The following is a 21,259-nucleotide window of genomic DNA, read 5'->3' on the forward strand; positions in this document are numbered from 1 at the left end:
GCTGTATCAGAGACTAAAAACTGATTATGGAAGATTAGATCAAGAGCGTGACCAGGATAATGAGTAAGGCGTTAGTCCACTACATGAAACCAAAGAGGGAAGTGATAGAAAGCAGTTTGGATGTTTCAGATCTGGTTAGGGTATCAACATGGATTTTGAAATCACCAGGGATTACAGATGGAATGTCAGAGAAGAGAAAGTGAAAAAACAAGGCTGACAAATGTTTCAAGGATGAGATAAGGGGGTATAGATTACTGGAAGAGGTACAGAAAATAAATTTAAAGGAACACTCCAAACACCACAACCACTACAGGGGTTTGTTAACAGTTTGACTTCTTTAACTGGGGTTCTCTGTGCACAGGTCATCTCGTTCATGAGAGCCAAAGTTCTCTGCATTAAGCTAAGTCAAACAGTGCATGGCTTAGTTAATTGGCTGAGAGTTATCAGCTAACACTCTCAGTTAATGAGCTCGCCCTGCATAGCCATCCATGCTTGAGGTTCTGGCTCTACATAGAGGAAGTGAGCGTGCCCAGCAGACCCCATGTCAGTAGTTAAATTATCCCACTTTTTTATCCTAATATCCCTCTTTTCTATGAGCTCCATATTGTTGGTGTGTCTGTGTGTATAACAGAGTCCACAGCAACAATGCTTACAGTCAGGCCCAGACTCGTTATTGTGCAAACTGGGCAAATGCCTGGGGGCCTCGATGGCCATGGGTCGAGGCTGGCAGGGGAGATAAAAAGACAGCTCTGTCTTCTCATGGGCCGGAAGGGAATTGGGACACCAAGGTAAAGTGCCTCTGGGCTGTATGGCTGGCAGTCTCTGTCTCGCCCTTTCACATGCTCTGACGTTAAGCCATGACAGCACTCTGAAACTCGGCTCTCACGAGAGAGACATGGTCTGTGCCCTGCAGTGGTACAGACCACATCATTGGACCACCAGGGATCATCATCAGCATGCTTCCTCTCCCTTGGCAAGGTAATAAGGGGAGGAGGGAGTAAATGTATACATGTTGTTGTTTTTTTTTTTTTTATTAAATTAGCAAATTGTTTATGTAAGCCCCTATCCCTTACATACACAAACTACACCACCTGAACACACTACACACACACTACACCCCCTGCACCTACACATAAACACAATATACACACTTTATACCTCCTTATATATACACAACAACCCCTGCACAGACTTACACACACTCTGTACCCCTATATACACACAACATCCTCTGCACATACAAAAACACACTACACACACTCTATACAGTCTATAAACGCACACTACACACACTCTATACCGTCTATAAACCCATACTACACCTCTTGTACTCACACACACTCTATATCCCCTATACAATTCACTCACACACTACACACACTCTATACTGTCTATAAACACTCACATTACACCCTCTTGACACACAAGCAAATGCACAACACGCACTCAATACCCCCTATAAACTCACATTACACCCCCATTGCACTCACACACTATACCCCTAAACACATAGACTATATCCCTATACACACACACACTACACCTACTGTGCACCCACTCTACCTCTATAGACACTATGTCCCCTATGTACACACTAAACCCCCGATACACACATGCACACTAAGCCCCACACATAATACTGCAGCTATACACACACACAATTGAAAACCACTGCAGCCCCTAAATACACACACATTACAGCCATTACATGCAGACACAACAACCCCCTAGGCCCACACACTCTAAATGCCCTATAAACATGCACACACACACACACACACACACATAATTTACAGGCCAGAGCACACCCACACACTAGAGCCCCTAGCTACACTTAGTACATCACAAACAGACCAAACAGTCTCCTCTACACACATGCAATCACACAAACAACCGCCAAACACATACAACACCACAGGTCGTATCCCCACACATGCACACCACAGTTTGAGTCTTTTTTCACTTTTGCTCCATGGTATCCCACTACTGAGGATGCCAATGACAAGTCACGAGCCAACTAGTTCTCTTTTTAAAGTGACATAAATGCACAGACCAAGTATGTCACCAGGGCCAACCTCAGGGGTGACAGACATAGCTCGCACACACTGGGGCAAGCAAATGCCAGTGCAGTCAGTGGCAGTATTCCATAAGCTACCTGTGAAAAGTAAGTAAATACGCTGCAGGTTCAAAGCTAAATGGATAGCAGGGGTGGAACTATATTCTGGCTAAACCTGCTGCCGGCTAAGGCTTGCTAACTACTGAGGGGGGGACAGGAGGGAGTCCTTGCTTCCCCAACAACTACAGCGACTGCACTGCCTCCACCTCTCTCCTTATAATGAAAAAATGTTACTGTCTTTCTACCTGTGATTGTCTGTTACTGTCTGACGGTGACTGTGTGTGGCTTTCTACCTGTGACTGCATGTGACTGTCCACCTGTAACTGTGTGTGTGTGTGTGTGTGTGTGTGTGTGTGTTGGTCTGCCTGTGACTGTGTGTCTGTCTATGATTGTGTGTGTGTGACTGTCTGTAACTGTGTGTATAACTGCCTGTAACTGTGTGTGATTAACTGTCTGTGAATGTGTATGTGGCTGCCTGTAACTGTGTGTGTGTGTGTGTGTGACTGTCTGCTTGTGACTGTGTGTGTGACAGTCTGCCTGTGACTGTGTCTAAATGTGTGTGACTGTATGTGTCTGCCTGCACTGTGTCTGTGTGTGACTGTGTGTCGGTGACCGTCTGCTTGTGACTGTCACTAACTGTTTGTGATGGTCTGTGTGTGACTGTCTCTAACTTTGTGTGTGTGACTGTCTGCCTGTTACTCTGTGTGTGTGTGTGTGTGTGTGTGTGTGTGTGTGTGTGTGTGTGTGTGTGTGTGCGTGACTGACTGCCTGTAACTATGTGTGTGACTGACTGCCTGTAACTATGTGTGTGACTGTCTGCCTGTGACTGTGTGACACTGCAAAAATACACACTTGCATTCACACATGGGCCTACATGCATTTAAAAAAAATCTGCATTAAATACCCATCATAAATATCGCGCACAGTAAATATACCTAAAATAAATATCACACACAGAGGCAGAGGCACAGATCTGAGTTCCAGCACCCTGGACCAGCAGAGATCAGCATACCCACCTCTCTGCAAGGTAACAATGGGGAAGGGGTAATAAATATTTGTTTTTCTAATAATTAGTACTTTAATAAAGTCGCTATAACACTACACCTCTATAGACACACTATACATGGATGAGCAGGTGTGACCAGGGAGGGGCACTGTGGACTTTATTCGCACAGGGCGCTTAATGACTTAAGGCTGTAGGTCACATTCTAATGTCAGAGTGTCACAATCTGCTGAACATTTGATGGAAGACACATCACAAGATACATTGTTCTTGTTGTAAATAACATTATAGTTGCATAAATTATTAGTAAGACACCTAAAATGTCTCTGAGAAAGCCCTGCCTCTCGTCACACTCCTAAATTTAAAGTGTCCTTCTTCGTCTATTTGAAATGATGGAAGTTATGCAATTCAGTGATTGAGTTACTAGGAAGGCACAGAAGGCAATTAGTTAATCTGTTAATCTGTTTGGAGGCAGGGTAGGGAGAGATGCAGGAAGCAGAGGAGTTCCAGTTCCAGAATAGATTTAGTCTGTGATTGAAGTGGGGGGTCACTATCTATCGAGGGGATGCAGTTGAGATGATCCTAATGCATGCATCCATCTCACGGTTAATAGAGTGCAGCTAGTAGACCGGTACAATTACATGATGATATCATATAATTATGTTTTGTTCTCTTGAACGGAATTTAAAAGATTAAAAAAACAAATACACAGTTGTGGCAAATTTGGCCCACATTATCGCCGTATTGCGAATTTGGTCTTTGGCATTCTGGACATTCAACAATCGGTTTGCCCGCAGTTGGTCATAATATTTTCGAGGTCCTCTACTTAAACTGACATATGATTGCACATACCAGGTATGTCACGTTCTAATGTCACAGGATATCAAACATCTGAATCTTTGATACAGGACACATTGTAGAGATATTCACAGTGTTAAATATGTGTATATATAGCGTACAAGTATACATATAAATGTGAATAATGGGAATACATATTGTAAAAAAAATGAACATATACAGGGCTACTTACTAAAGTGAGCATTTCAAGTGAATTTCCAATTTCAGGTCAAAATAACCGAACAAAGATTCTCTAAGTCAGCTATACCTTTAGTTCAGCTATTCTGACCTTAAAGTTGAAATTCACTTTGAATTCACTTTAACCCCTTAGTGATCAAAATACGTTTTTTACATTTTCTTATCGTTAAGTACCAGGGCTCTTTTTACATTTCTGCGGTGTTTGTGTTTAGCTGTAATTTTCCTCTTACTGTACCCACACATATTATATACAATTTGTCTCGCCATTAAATGGTCTTTCTAAAGATACCATTATTTGCATCATGTCGTATAATTTACTATAAAAAAAATTCTAAAATATGATGAAATTTAGATTCACACAAATTAAAAACACACTTTTTCTAACTTTGACCCCAAAAATCTGTTGCGCATCTACAACCGCCAAAAAACACCCATGCTAAATAGTTTTTTAATTTTGTCATGAGTTTAGAAATACCCAATGTTAACATGTTCTAAGCTTTTTTGGAAAGTTCTAGTGCAATAAGTACAAGTGGCACTTTGCTATTTCAAAACCATTTTTTTTTTCAAAATTAACGCAAGTTACATTGTAACATTAATATCTGTCAGGAATCCCTGAATAACCCTTCACATGTATATATTTGTTAAAAGAAGACAACCTAAGGTATTTCATTTGGGGTATTTTGACTCTTTTCATGCAACCATTTGCCACCAATCTATGCCAAATAAATAAAAATAATAATTGGTGATTTTTTTGAGAACTTTAAGGGTTACTGCCAAAGAACACCCCAATATGTGTTCAGCAACATCTCCTGAGTTCAGTGATACCACCCATGTGTCACGTTCTCTGGGGTTAAAAGACCTTATTTGAAGGGTGCGCATTCCAGTTTCCCAATGTGGAATTTTTACAGAGGGTCATCATGCACCCATGTCCCATTTGGGACATTTTTGAAGCCGGACAATCTAATTTACCCCCATCAAACCATACATTTTTTAAAAGTAGACACCCTAGAGTAATTCAAATGGTGGTATTTTAACCCTTTCCATGCACTAATTCTACCACCAGTCTTTGTCAAACCTTTGGGTAGTCATTTTTTGTGTTATTTTTCTCTCACATTGTACTTTAGGCATGGATTTTTAGTTCCTGTTATGTGTTACTGACAAAGAAACCCCCAATATGTCTTCAGCAATATCTCCTGAGTTCAACAGTGCCCCCAATATACAGATTTTATGGTTTTTTGCAAACTTACAGGGGTCAAATGTAGAGCTTTTCCATGTTGGCACATTGAAATTTGCCAGATTGGTTTGCTGGGCCTATGTTGCCTTTGAGACCGTATAGGAGCCCAGGAATGAAAATTAACCCCATCATGGCATACCATTTGTACAAGTAGACAAACATGGTATTCAAAATGGGGTCTGTCCAGTCTTTTGTAGTAGCCACTTAGCCACAAACGCTTGCCAAAGTTAGCGTTCATATTTGTTATTTGCATTTTTTTTTACATAAAAATTGCACTTTTACTGGTGATTTCATCGTTGTGATAAGTTTTACTGTTTTAAACACTCATATTTGTATTCAGCGAAGTCTCCCAAGTATAACAATACCCCCAGTGTACAGGTTTTATGGTGTTTTGAAACGGTACAGGGTCAATATAGTGCTTGCCCAATTCAGTTTGCCAGATATTTTATATTGTGTATTTTTATATATTAAAGATTATTTGTAAATATTTTATATTGTGTATTTTTATATATTTAAGATTATTTGGTCACTTTTTACTTGTGCCATTTATCTTTTAATACACTTTAGATTGTTTTTTTACCTGGCATTTTTATCACCCTGGACTCCAAGTAATCCTAGGTGGGGATCATACCACCAGGGCTATCTTCAAGGAGCAGTTGGTCTGCTCCTTACTTGTGAGTACCATTTTATATATTTTATTTCCATTATTTTATCCAGTGAGCACTATTGGTTGTCTCTTTTTACTTGAGTGTCGAACATACCATTGACAGAGGAAGTTTACCCCATATCCAAAAAAGGGGGGATTGTACCGCTGTGCGCCTTTTACACTAGAGCTAGCTATAGCTCTTGTACATGTGAGTTTTATACCAGCCTTTTATATTCTTTTTATTTTATTATTGGACTTATTGCACTATTTGGTTCTCTATTTGTTTTATCTCTTGCATATGAGTGGATCTACACGGAGGAGGACAGCGAGGACATTGTTCCTGACCAAGCACCTTATAGACTCTGTGACTTCAAAAAGAGCATTTTAGATAAGACTCTTTTTTATTTGGACTATCTGTTATTATTGTTTTACATAAAGTCTCTCTGGCGCAGCCCTTATTTCCCATGTTTTTTGTCATATATATATATATATATATCCAGGAAAAGAGTAGAGCACTCCAGAGGACTTGTTTAAAGTAGTTTATTCTGTGAAAAAATCGACGTTTCGACCCTCAGGTCTTTATCAAGATACTAAACAAAGTACAACCGTGACCTTATATACCCTAACAAATTAAAGAGTAATCACTTACCCTGAAAAAGCTGTGCGCCCCAAAGCCATGTGTGCTCGCTGGAATGTGATTGCAGAAACCGCCGTGGCGATCCCGTCGGTGTGTGATGACGTCACCAATAGTGCGACAGGACAAAAAACGTGATACCGTTCGGTCTAGGATCCTGCTCCAACGGGAGGCTTACTGGACTAAGACACTGGATACCTTACATCCGAGGGGCCTTAACGAACACGTCTCCCTTCACGCCTTTTTGGATACTCGCTGATTCTTTTTTGAACAGTTTTTGAATATTTTTTTTTAAAAACTCGTGAATTATCATGTCTATCTTTACTTAGAATCATCTATTATGGCCGCCTGTAGTATTTTTATATGTGTTTTTATTTTTATTTATTTTTTTGCTATTTTTTGTATTTTTTATTTTTTATTTTTTATTTTTTTTCATGTTTACTATTTTTATTTTTATTATTACTTTTTTTTTATTATGTATACTTATTTTTATTTGGGTATTACCATATGTTTTCATCTTTATTAGGGCTTTTGACCCTTTTTGTTCCATCTGTTCATTCATCTGCCTAACCTCTGCACCATGATGACTGTTATCATGTTGGGCGTTGGTATACGCTACCGATGTACTTTTGGACCCTGTTTTGTACATTTGCATATATCTATCTGTATATACTTAGGCATTGCCGAAATTAATTTAATGGTCGCTGTCCGGGTTCTATTTTCTTTCTATCTTCTCCACCACTATTATCCTTATTATACACTCAGCTGATGGCCCCAATCTCGTAACCATCAGCTGTATGACTTTCTGTATGCCACTACACTTCTTTATTAGTGCTTTGACACACTTCCATATATGCACATAGCACTTTAGGACCACTCTCCACAGGTTCGTTTATGGATATAATTGTCAGTTCATGTTTTGTTTTGTTTTATCACGTTCTTTATACACACTCACTCACTTTACACTCTGCTCTCCTTTTGTCCCTTTCCCTATTCTTACATACACTTTAGCATACCCAGCTTTCACCTTCTTGCACTTGCCCTTTGTGGCCAGTATCCTCTATATTACTTATTCCATGTGTACTATACATACATATTATGCTGTTCTGCACTGGGCCTATTAACTGCAGGATCACTATTTTATGCATACAATACATGTCCATTTCAGTACTCGGTTTCACCATCAAATTTATTCTATTCCCATATCTCTTTAATTCTTATAATGTTCGTAACTTCACACACATCACGTAAATCTGCCCACACTTGGTTCCCTTGGTTACCTAGACGCATGATCACGTTTTTTGTCCTGTCGCACTATTGGTGACGTCATCACACACCGACGGGATCGCCACGGCGGTTTCTGCAATCACATTCCAGCGAGCACACATGGCTTTGGGGCGCACAGCTTTTTCAAGGTAAGTGATTACTCTTTAATTTGTTAGGGTATATAAGGTCACGGTTGTACTTTGTTTAGTATCTTGATAAAGACCTGAGGGTCGAAACGTCGATTTTTTCACGGAATAAACTACTTTAAACAAGTCCTCTGGAGTGCTCTACTCTTTTCCTGGATATATATTTACGCTTTGCAGCACCGAGGCTTTTTTCCCCTTTGGATCTACTTAAAGGTAGAGTGCCAGACTCTGAACATTTTGTATATATATATATATATGCACACACACACACACACTCACACACACATATAATACGTGTGTTTGTATTTGTGTATAAATATTTCCTATATAGGTTCCTACACCTACACTTTTATTTCCTATATATGTATAATATATTATAATGAAAGCAATTTAGAATATATTATACATATATAATGCATATATATGATTTCATTATAAGTGTATTTTGAGATGTATGTGTATATAATAGTACACTTATAATGAAATCATATATATAAATTAAATATGTATAATATATTATAAAATGATTTAATTATTTTAAAATATATTAGACATATATCATACAGACACTCCTCACTTACCGACCGTGTTCCGTTCCTATGACCCGGTCATAGAATGAATTGGTCATGAATCGGTAAGTGAGGAGTTAAAGGATTCCCTGCTCTGGTGCGTTCGTCTATTTTCGGGGAAACTGACCCCCAAACATAGACGAACGCACCAGGGCAGGGAATCCCTCTAATCTATGTTCGGGGAAATGTCTGAACCCAGACAGTCCCCCTCAGAAGAAGACCAATTGCCGGCGGGGGAATGACGGCAATCAGTAAGTACTTGGGGAGAGAGGGTTAATTTTTTTACATTTAATTTAAAAATATATATATATTTTAACTGAGTGCCTCGATCCCTCGAGGCACTCAGTACAGACAGAGCATCAGAAGCCTGCCAGAAGGCTTCCGATGCTCTTGCCTACACTGCCGGTGCGCCATGTCGGCAACCCGGAAATGATCGCTCCGGAGGGAGCGATCACTCGGGTGCCCAGCAGTGTGGGAGGGTATTCCACGATGCCTTGATATCGAGTGGCTGGAAGCAATCACGGCGCTCAAATTTACCGCAGACCGTTTTTTGTCGGACGTACCTCAAACGTCCACGGTCCTTAAGGGGTTCAAGGGACGCTATAGTCACCAAAACAACTTTAGCTTAATGGAGCAGTTTTTCTGTATCGATCATGCCCCTTGTTTTCTTTCAAGCTGTGTCAGTCATAGTCAGGGGAGGTGTGGCTAGGGCTGCATAAACAGAAACAAAGTGAGTTAACTCCTAAATGGCAGAGAATTGAGCAGTGAAACTTCAAAGGCAGGATCTTTACATAAAAACTGCTTCAATAAGCTAAAGTGTTTTGGTGACTATAGAATCCCTTTGATATCTAATTCTGATAGTTTATGCAGCAAGTCCATCTATGTAATCTATTCACCATTATGTATAAATATTATGTGTAATGGAATGCAATTAAAATAATCATCAGGGTAATATATTAAATTAATTTTGTTTTCGGTTTTCCCAATCTTTTTCCTGTTAATTCAGCTCCTGCCCTTTTGCTGTCAGATACATATAACTTGCCTCATTATCTCCCATCTTGGCAAGAGAACTTCTGCAGAAATCCTTTCAACTCTCTATACATCCTATGCTACACTCATCCTCCCTAAGATTACTGTTTTTAACGAGGACCCAGACTGTGGTTGCTTTATATCTGCATACAGATAAATGGATTATAGGAAAAGTAATCATGCCGCTAAGATATGGTTATTTACCAAGGACAGCCTCCCAAAATTACAGCTTATAGTCTTCAACATCCAAATGTGTCCTTCACCTACACTCGTAACCCTAACTTTCCATTGCATCCTCTCGTTCCTACCTGCATGCTATTTTTGCAATTTACAACATTTTTTCACATACAATTCTTCTCTGCCTGGGTAATTCACAAAAGTAATAATAATAAGGATTTTAAATGGAATTTTACGTTTTAGGCTTCGAAGGCTAGATTGAAAAAAATTCCAAATGAATTGGGAAATAACAACAAGCCTAGCCCATTTTGGACTAAAACAACAAATTCACCTTGTATTCCTGACTAATCACACTTTATTGAATATATTTGTGAGTGTTTGTGTGTCTTTGGAGTGTAATTCAATAAATTAGGTACACAGGTTCCATAAGGAACCCTCCACCCCATCTATTGGTGGTTATATAAATTATGCCTAAACCACTCCTCTAGTGCTCATAGTGGTTCCAAATGTAGGCATTTTTAGTTCTGTTCCATTAGCAATTCTGATAAAAACTGCAATTTGGGCTCTGTTAGGACCCACCTAGAGAGTGCTAGTGGAATGCAGGAAAGAAATAAGCTCTTATATGGCACATATTTATTTCTCTGTTTCCTTACTTGTTAAAAAAAATGCGAAAAAAATTAGACATCAACTATCAAAATTTTGTTCAATGATATCCAGGCATATGTATATACAAGATCAATGTTTTTATGTTTCATCAGATAATGAGTATCCAAACATTTATGCTACAAACAGGGCCGGATTTTCCTATAGGCTAACTAGGCTTCAGCCTAGGGCCTCAAGATCAAGAGGGGCCTACATTCAAATTGTTAGCAAAATTAAAATTACACTATTCTAAAAACAGTGAACACTAAAACACTGAACCAAAAATAAGGAGAAATTCTACGCATATGATATGACCAGTGGCATTCTAAGAGGGGGGCGGGGGGGCGGTTCGCCCCAGGTGCCACTTACTAGGGGGGTGCCCGGGGCAGACTGCAATGCCCCTCCTGCCGCGATCGCCGAGACCGGCGGTCTGCAGCTCCGCAATGTGCCGAGCTGCAGACCATGGATCTCGCGTGCACTGCCCAATCAGAGTGTTGCCGTGGGTTACCACGGCAACTCTCTGATTGGGTCTCGCGAGATCCATGGTCTGCAGCTCTGCGGAGCTGCAGACCGGAAATGAGGACCACCAGACCACCAGGGACCCCAACGGACCACCAGGCAGCCCCCACTGGACCACCAGGGATTTAAGGTAATTTTTTTAGTCACCCCCCCCTCTCCTCATCACCCCCCTCCCTCTCACAATCACCCCCCCTCTCCTCATCAGCCCCCTCCCTGTCACAATCACCCCGCCTCTCCTCATCACCCCCTCCCTCTCACAATCACCCCCCCCTCCTCATCTCGACTTTTTTTAAATGTATTATCCGTGCCACATTTTTTATAAAGGTTAGTACCAATCACAACATGTTTCATTTAACATATTGATATATATCACAGTAATGATGTATTTTATTGTCTCTCATGTAATTTACAAACTTAAAAATGGGAGGTGAAAGGGCCTCATAAGTGGAATAGCCTAGGGCAGTGATGGCGAACCTATGGCACGCATGCCACAGGTGGCACGCCGAGCCCTCTCTGTGGGCACGCGGCCACAGGTCCGCCATCACTGCAGAATAGGCGCCTGCCTGCCCGAAACGGCAGGCGCCTATTCTGCTTCCGGGTCGGGAGGCAGGGGGAGGGATCTGTGTAGCAGCTCCCCCTGTCCTCCCGCGCGATGCTGTGTGGAGCGTTGCCGAGCGTTACCATGGCAACGCTCCACACAGCATCGCGCGGGAGGACAGGGGGAGCTGCTACACAGATCCCTCCCCCTGCAGTACTTACCACCACCGGACCACCAGGGATGGCTGTGTCCCCCCCCCCCACACTTCATTGAAGGTAAGAAGGAGGGGGTGGGATACTTACACACCACCCCTACCCCCCCAGAAGTACCCTTACCCCCCCAGCACCACCCCTACCCACCACAGCACCCTACCCACCACAGCACCACCCCTACCCCCCCAGAAGTACCCTTACCCCCCCTGCAGCACCCCACCCCCCAGCACCACCCCTACCCACCACAGCACCCTACCCACCACAGCACCACCCCTACCCCCCACAGCACCACTCCACCCCCCCAGCAGCACCCTACCCCCCCAGCACCACCCCTACCCACCACAGCACCCTACCCACCACAGCACCACCCCTACAGCACCACCCCTACCCCCCAGCAGCACCACCCCACCCCCCAGCAGCACCCTACCCCCCCAGCACCACCCCTACCCACCACAGCACCCTACCCACCCCCCCAGCAGCACCCTACCCCCCCAGCACCCTACCCACCACAGCACCACCCCTACCCCCCACAGCACCACCCCACCCCCCCAGCACCACCCCTACCCCCACAGCAGCACCCTACCCCCCCAGCACCACCGGACCACCAGGGATGGCTGTGTCCCCCCCCCCCACACACTTCATTGAAGGTAAGAAGGAGGGGGTGGGATACTAGCACACCACCCCTACCCCCCAGAAGTACCCTTACCCCCCCAGCACCACCCCTACCCACCACAGCACCCTACCCACCACAGCACCACCCCTACCCCCCCAGAAGTACCCTTACCCCCCCTGCAGCACCCCACCCCCCAGCACCACCCCTACCCACCACAGCACCCTACCCACCACAGCACCACCCCTACCCCCCACAGCACCCCCCACCCCCACAGCAGCACCCTACCCCCCCAGCACCACCCCTACCCACCACAGCACCCTACCCACCACAGCACCACCCCTACAGCACCACCCCTACCCCCCAGCAGCACCACCCCACCCCCAGCAGCACCCTACCCCCCCACCACCACCCCTACCCACCACAGCACCCTACCCACCCCCCCAGCAGCACCCTACCCCCCCAGCACCCTACCCACCACAGCACCACCCCTACCCCCCACAGCACCACCCCACCCCCCCCAGCACCACCCCTACCCCCACAGCAGCCACCCCTACCCCCCACAGCACCACCCTACCCCCCCAGCACCACCCCTACCCCCCCAGCACCACCCTACCCCCCCAGCAGCACCCTACCCCCCCAGCACCACCCCTACCCACCACAGCACCCTACCCCCCCAGCACCACCCTACCCCCCAGCACCACCCCACCCCCCCAGCAGCACCCCACCCCCCCAGCACCACCCCTACCCACCACAGCAACACCCCACCCCACCCCCCCCCCAGCAGCACCCCTACCCACCATAGCACCACCCCACCTCCACCCCCCCAGCACCACCCCACCCCCCCCAGCACCACCCCACCCCCCCCAGCACCACCCTACCCCCCAGCACCACCCTACCCCCCAGCACCTCCCCACCCCCCCAGCACCACCCCCCCCCCAGCAGCACCCTACCCCCCAGCACCACCCCACCCCCCCAGCACCACCCCACCCCCCCAGCACCACCCCTACCCACCACAGCACCACCCCTACCCACCACAGCAACACCCCCCCTCCCAGCAACACCCCTACCCACCACAGCACCACCCCACCCCCCCAGCAGCACCCCCCCGCAGCACCCCTACACCCCAGAAGTACCCCTACCCCCCCAGAAGTACCCCTACTCCCCCACAACAGTACCCCTACTCCCCCACACACAGTACCCCTACCCCCCCACACAGTACCCCTTACCCCCCACAGCACAGCACCCCCTCACACACATACAGCACCCATCCCACACACACACAGCACCCCCCCAAACACACACACAGCACCCCCCCAAACACACAGCACCCCCCAACACACCTCACCCCCTCAAACACACAGCTCCCCCCAAACACCCAGCACTCCCCCCACACACAGCACCACCCCCCCCACACACACACACAGCACCCCCCCACACACCCAGCACCCCCCCACACACAGCACCCCCACACACAGCACCCCCCACACACACAGCACCCCCCCACACACACACAGCACCCCCCCCCCCACACACACAGCACCCACACACACACACAGCACCCCTCATACACACACACAGCACCCCTCATTTACACATACAACACGCACCCTCCCCCACACACACGCACCCCCCCCACACACACACACGCAATTGCCGTGTTGGCACTTTAAGGAAAAAAAAGTTGGCATGTATTGCGGTTTGGGCACTCGGGCTCCAAAAGGTTCGCCATCACTGGCCTAGGGCCTCTTTTCATCTAAATCCGGCCCTGGCTACAAACAAGTCTGTTAGGCAGCTAAACGGCGGAGAGGGAACGTGACCTAGCAACTTAAAGCAGATCTGTCAATGTTAGGCAACTTTGCATATTTCACAAACACCCCTAAAATGGACAGATCTGGTGTGGGCACTGTGGCTGCAGAGGAGGTGAGTTTTACTTACATCAGGCTTTCTTTCGTGGCCGCCAACATCTTCATGCCGCTGGTCCTTTACGGCTCCCGGTGCTTCTGTTGCCAGTAACCACCTCCGTGCTATACTCTGGCACATGCAGGAAAGTACCACACTGAAGTATATGGAAGAGCCCGCAAGACCACGATATCCTACATAGACAAAGCCTGAATCCACCCCGTCATTTGTGAATACTGCTGGGATTTGAAAAAAGTTGAAGGCAGTCAACCTCAGGCTTTACCATAAAATAAAGTTTTCCCTACTTTGTCTTATGGTATTTTGGATTCCGTTGCAATTTCAATTAAATTCCAACGCAGTATTAATCAGTATTTCATAAAGATTCTATATTCATGGAATACTGAAAAGTGACAGATCCACACAAATGGCAGCACCTCCTTCACTGTATAGTGTCTGTTTTTATTTTCTGGTTTATGAACTAGAATCTGAATTGTGGCACATTGAAATGTAAGCTAAAATAGGCCGAGCTGTGATTAAACCTTAGCTGTAGAACATTTCCAATTCAGCCAGTGTTTAATAATTCAGATATCCATTTTCTACAATTCTAAATTTAGTGAATAAACCCCATGGTAATGTTTTTGGGGCCACAGATTTTATTGCATGCATTGCATTGCATACTCGATGGTATATGTTGGCGGTATACGCACTGCGTGTTTTACTAATGACATGTTAGTGATAGTAACAGCCAGGTTCACTGTCACTGTAATTACAAAGGTCATTAGAATCTTGTACCTAAACTTACATTAATCTGCTTTTTCACAGCCTGTTTATCTGGGCATTGCCAGTTATATATAATTCTGCTTGAATGTGGACTCAGCTACCACCAAACCCTGGTAATTAGCAGCAGAAAGACCTATTTTCACAGTGGGGAACTTTTTTGCTGTGGACAGGAGATTAAAAAGAATTAGTGGAGGGGATAGAGCGGGGAGGGGGTAGCAGTGTTTTTAGCCTTGTTTAATTGTAATGATGTACAGTAAATCCAAGAAGATCCACTTCACCTGACAGCACGTCTGTGCATTCAATCAGAGCAGGTTGACCCATTAATTTCCATGACAGACTGGAGCATCTGGTGCAGAAACGTGGCAATAGCCGCTTAGGATGCAGAAATCACAGGGATAATAATTTATCACTTACATCACAAATTGATAGTTTTGTAATCAGTAAGTATCCCAGACCCTCGCTAATTTGGATGCCGATTCAAGGCAAGCCCTCCATCCACATCTATGTAAAATACACTAATTAGACTAGCAGCATGTTGGAGGGAGATGATGAAGTACATAGAGTGCACGGGAATGTTTAATGTTTAGATAGACGACGAAAAGTTTTCACTTGGCACCATGCCTCCTCACCTTGAAGAGAGGGGAGCAGTTTCGGGAAATCCAAGTATATGTTAAAGTCTCGTAGAACACATCTATTTGCAAAAATCTGAAAACGGATACAACATTATTTTAGCTTAAATTTGCCGCTCAGATTTTAATTTGCTACATTTTCTAGTTAAGTGAATAACCCTGCCTGTAGATGTCCAGCCATTTTCTAATATTAACGTTGGAATTCCACAAAAATTCTAAATGATTTATACATATTAGAAACAAAATAGCTGAAATAAAAATAAATACATCCTGCATTGTACCATCACAATACGCCAGCCAAGGAGACATCAATTAGATTGCTATAAATAAGGAGGACCGGGGGGTGAAGATTAGACACCTGAGGAAGACCTATTTGGACAATATGTGTGAAGTGGTTGAGCAGTTTGAACCACAAAACGATTGCCATATTTATCAAGGTCTGCTGTAAGCCTTCACCAAGGGGCCAACCACCACCTACTCCTGGGAGGAGAAAGAGAGAAAGTCTCAGAAGAAGACTTAGTGGAATATAATGGATGAATGTGGGTCTAACTCTCTAGCTCAATGCTTTCCTATGGCCAAGGTTTACTCGGTCAGTGTAGCGGAAATGCCTTTGGTGGCTGTCGTAGGACAGCCACTATAGATGGACTTTAAAGTAGACTATAGGCATTAAAATAATTTTATCTTAATTAGGCAAATGGGTTTATTGATCATGCCTGTATAGCCTCACTTCTCCGTGCTCTGCCATTTAGGATCACTTTTGTTTCTGTCCTTTGCAGCCTTAGCCACACCTCTCCTGGCAGTAACTCACACAGCCTGCAATACAAAAAAAATAGTTTTGTTTTCAATCATGTGTTAACTTGCTTTAGAAGTTTTTATCTACTGCTCTGTAAATTGAACTTAAATCACACACAGGAGACTCCTGCAGGAACTTGAGCTATTAAAGGGGCACTATAGTCACCTGAACAACTTTAGCTTAATGAAGCAGTTTTGGTGTATAGAACATGCCCCTGCAGCCTCACTGCTCAATCCTCTGCCATTTAGGAGTTAAATCCCTTTGTTTATGAACCCTAGTCACACCTCCCTGCATGTGACTTGCACAGCCTTCCATAAACACTTCCTGTAAAGAGAGCCCTATTTAGGCTTTCTTTATTGCAAGTTCTGTTTAATTAAGATTTTCTTATCCCCTGCTATGCTAATAGCTTGCTAGACCCTGCACAAACCTCCTGTATGTGATTAAAGTTCAATTTAGAGATTGAGATACAATTATTTAAGGTAAATTACATCTGTTTAAAAGTGAAATCAGTTTTTTTTTTTCATGCAGGCTCTGTCAATCATAGCCAGGGGAGGTGTGGCTAGGGCTGCATAAACAGAAACAAAGTGATTTAAAGGGACACTCCAGGCACCCAGACCACTTCTGCTCATTGGAGTGGTCTGGGTGCCAACTCCCACTACCCTTAACCCTGCAAGTGTAATTATTGCAGTTTTTCATAAACTGCAATAATTACATTGCAGGGTTAACTCCACCTCTAGTGGCTGTCTACTAGACAGCCACTAGAGGTCACTTCCTAGTTTCTAGCACTAGTTTCTAGGCATTTCCGCGCATGCGCATTAGGTCTCCTCGGCCGGTGGGCGAGATTAGTCTCACCCACCGGCCGATGTAATCACAAGGAGGAGCGTCGCGGAGGCGGAGACAGCGGCGAGGGACATCGCCGCTGTCCCAGGTAAGTCACTGAAGGGGTTTTCACCCCTTCAGTAACCGGGGATTGGGGGGTGGGAGGGAGAGGGACCCTCCAGTGCCAGAAAAACGGATCGTTTTTCTGGCACTGGAGTTTCCATTTAACTCCTAAATGACAGTGAATTGAGCAGTGAAATTGCAGGGGAATGATCTATACACTAAAACTGCTTTATTTAGCTAAAGTAATTTAGGTGACTATAGTGTTCCTTTAACAGAGCAGGAAATAAGAAATTACGAATTAAACAAACTGTGCAATAAAGGTAGTTAAAACAATAGATCACTCTTTGCAGGAAGTGTTCAGGAAGGCTGCGCAAGTCACGTGCAAGAAGGTGTGGCTAGAGATGCAGAAACAAAAGTGATTTAACTCATAAATGGCATAGAATTGACCAGGCAAATTCAATGAGATTAAGTGGCCTGATCCTTTAAATATTGTTAAAGCACATTTATTGATATTTTTTTTCATTAATAAAAAACACAAAAGGCTTTAGTGAATAACCTTGCTAGATAACGCAATCTAAGAATATGTTAATATTTTGCACTAGTAGAACAACTATATAACCTGAAATACATGTACTTGTTGAATTAAGGTTAAAGACTTTAAGAATGTCCCTTTAAACATGGAACATAGAAACATAGAATGTGACGGCAGATAAGAACCATTCGGCCCATCTAGTCTGCCCAATTTTCTAAATACTTTCATTAGTCCCTTTAAAGTCGCAATAAGATAAACTATAATTAATAACATTCAGCTTGTCACGGAATTATTATAGTAACTAATCCAGGATTTCCCTCAAATAGATACATTTAAAAAAAATGACACACAACAGTGGCCTACGGTAAATGCCATGATTTACATTGATTGGCTCACCTGTGTGTCTAATCTCACTGACATACGTCATGTGAATCCATTGAATTAAAGCCCGTTGAACATTATTGGCATTCATATAGTTGATTCACAAAAAGCATCTCATACTGCAGCTCTGGACTGGGCAGAGACTCCGACTAAAGCAATATGTGCTTTCCTTTGTACTTCAGTTCACTAGCTCTGGAATATCAGGGTGACTCTAAACATTTGTGAGGTCTGTCTTAAGTCTTATCTTAATCTGAAATTTTTGACAAATCTTGATTTATTTTTTGCGTAAATACCATATGCCACCATCAATGTGCATTAAATCAAATATGCTTTGTGTCATTCTATAAGTAATAGTGTATTCATCCCATATACTTAATTTTAGTTTATTAAAAAGCAGCCCATCTGTACCCCAGCTATATAGCCATATGCTCAAGAGTGTTACATGTGTTTGCAATGTTAGTGTGAATGTATGTCAGTGTTTCAGTGTGTGTAATGTCAATATGAGAACACATCCCTGTTTCTGTGCGTGTAGAAAGCTTTGCTTTGTATTTCTCTATCTTATTTAGACCCATATTATTATTATTATTATTTATGAATCCCCTGAAGAGGTGGTTTTATCAGAGTCCATACAGATGTTTAAACTGCAATTGGATAAATACTTACAAAAACATAACATAACAAATAGAGAAATAGATAGATAGATAGATAGATAGATAGATACATAGATGATGGATAGATAGATCGATAGATAGATGATAGATAGATAGATAAATAGATAGATACATAGATGATGGATAGATAGATAGATAGATAGATGTGTGCATGTTTGTTAAGAACTTGTCACATGAATATTAACAACATGTAAGACATAGGTAAGCAAAGCATGCAAGAATTATTTGTTACAGTTTAGAACTATGCTTATTATAATACAATCTAAAAAATTTGTTTTCGTTTTTTTGCGATTTCTTTTTTTAAATATGAACTTTATGAAAATATGAACAGCACACAGGCTCAAGCTTTCAACAGTAAATATACCTGTGTGTGATTGTATATACTTACTGCTGTATAGCATCTACAAAAAAAAACCTACTCCCGAAAGAACTATCTCCAAATGCCATGCAAAACATCCAGATCGGCACAGACAGTGTAATTGTGTACGTCAATGCATTTATGTGTATGTACAGTACACACTTTATTATATCCATGTGGCTCTTCACAGATGTATGAGTGTGCATGGCAAGTGCGAAAGTCATGGAGAGTTATAGTGGTATTTCCTTCACATACATTACAAATGTGCAATTTATATTCTCTGAGGTTTGTTCACAAAAAAGAGAGAATTGTAGCGAATTGAAAACCAAATAGCAAAATGGTAAAATTCTCCAACTCTGGTATAACTTTTTTTTTTGCCTAAATATTGCAATTTGATGTGTGTGTATTATGTACACCTCAATATATTGCATTTAAGATCTGCAGTTAGATATTAAGCATAACAAACACTACATAAACCAGGATTCTCCTTGGCTTATCACTTTCATACAGAACTCCAGGCATCATATTATGTATCATTTCTCATTGGTTTCCAACCAAGTACAACTTGCAACAGCTTGTTCCAAACAAATATCCCCACAATCCACTGTTTACCCAGCATGTAGCTTTGTAACAGCACCAACAAAACACAATGGTTCAGAAGAACCTGTGACTCCTCTGGATGTACTCATGGGTGCATAAGTTTTGATATTTATTCATAAAACATCAACATAGTCCTTAGTAACGGAAGAACATTGCGAGATGCTCTGCACTGGCTCACCACACTAAAGAATCATCTATGACAATTCCAGACGGACTAACTTGAATAGGATTGCTCTTTCATTAATGTATTAAGCCAATTTTATTAGCAGAAAGTGGAGTAACAGAGACCCGGATAGGACGTTTGCTCTTTACTCTGACATAGCATGGCCGCGGCTAATTTAATTTGCCAGGGTCTCCAGTAGTGAACCATTACCTAAACTCCTGTCATGCCAACGTCAAATGTTGCATCTTATAATGAACCAATAGACAAAAAAAGATATGTATATATATATTTTACCTCTCCAAAGCCTCCTTTACCCAGTACCCTAAACTCATAGAAGTATTTCTGGGTGACTGGTTGTCTCTCGAATGCTTTCCACTGGAGGAAGCGATCGTAGAACATGCTATTCTGGAAGTCCTGGAATGGTCCGTCCATAAGGAAGGCATTTGTCTCCTCCTTGGCACGCTGAACTAGCTGCTGGAGTTCTTTGCCTTGGGCACCTTTGAGGCTAGTCGATAGATCTGAACTTAGAAAAGGCAGCTGAGCCTCAGCATTGTCCTTGAACCTTTTGCTTACAATGGTTTCTAGCATTTGTTCTTTGGTGGCAGCTTCCTCCAGCTCCCAGTCACACAGCTCGTCCAGAAAATTTTGTGCCACCTCATATTCAGGCACAGTGACCAAAAAATCTCCGAATAGTCGCCGTCCAATTGGCTGCTGTATACAGATGCTTTCATAGTCCGGGATTATATTATCTTTTAATTCCTTACGACAAACATCTGTGGGGGGCAAAGACAGGCTCTTGCGCCTCTTCTGCAGCTCCCTCAGGTCTCCTTCGCTGCTCTTCCGGGCCTGCAAATAAGCTGTGTTAGCTATCAGATTATCTAGTCCTCCCATGTCACACATGGCTGCTCAAGAGACTTAACTGCTGCAGCAAGAGAAGCAGGTCTGCTGGGACAGAGGTCACAGAACTAGTGACTTCTCCTCTCTCGTTCTCCTTGTGGCAGCCTCTTCTATCTGCAGATACAAGGGGCCAACCACTGCTTTACCATTAAATACCACTGAGGGATTTTCATTAAGACCCTTCCCATGTACCATTTGTGGAAAGTGACTGGTAAGAGGTTTCTCTGTTGTAAGGAGCTTTTGCTTTGCTATCTATAGCTGCCGATTACATACACTGTGGAAAGATGTAGAGAGC

General features: G+C 43.4%; 1 protein-coding gene across 1 annotated transcript in view; it reads right to left on the reverse strand.

Annotated features, from left to right (window-relative positions):
* GRK7 (G protein-coupled receptor kinase 7) overlaps positions 1–21,184 on the reverse strand; it is a 58,046-nt gene extending 36,862 nt beyond the window's left edge. The window contains exon 1 of the mRNA XM_063442277.1: positions 20,362–21,184. Coding sequence (XP_063298347.1) covers positions 20,362–20,967 — 606 coding nt within the window. The 5' untranslated portion in view covers positions 20,968–21,184. The remainder of the gene's footprint in view (positions 1–20,361) is intronic.
* Between the last annotated feature and the right edge of the window lie 75 nt (positions 21,185–21,259).

Source organism: Pelobates fuscus, chromosome 2 (assembly GCF_036172605.1).
Source record: "Pelobates fuscus isolate aPelFus1 chromosome 2, aPelFus1.pri, whole genome shotgun sequence".
Taxonomy (NCBI): Eukaryota; Metazoa; Chordata; class Amphibia; order Anura; family Pelobatidae; genus Pelobates; species Pelobates fuscus.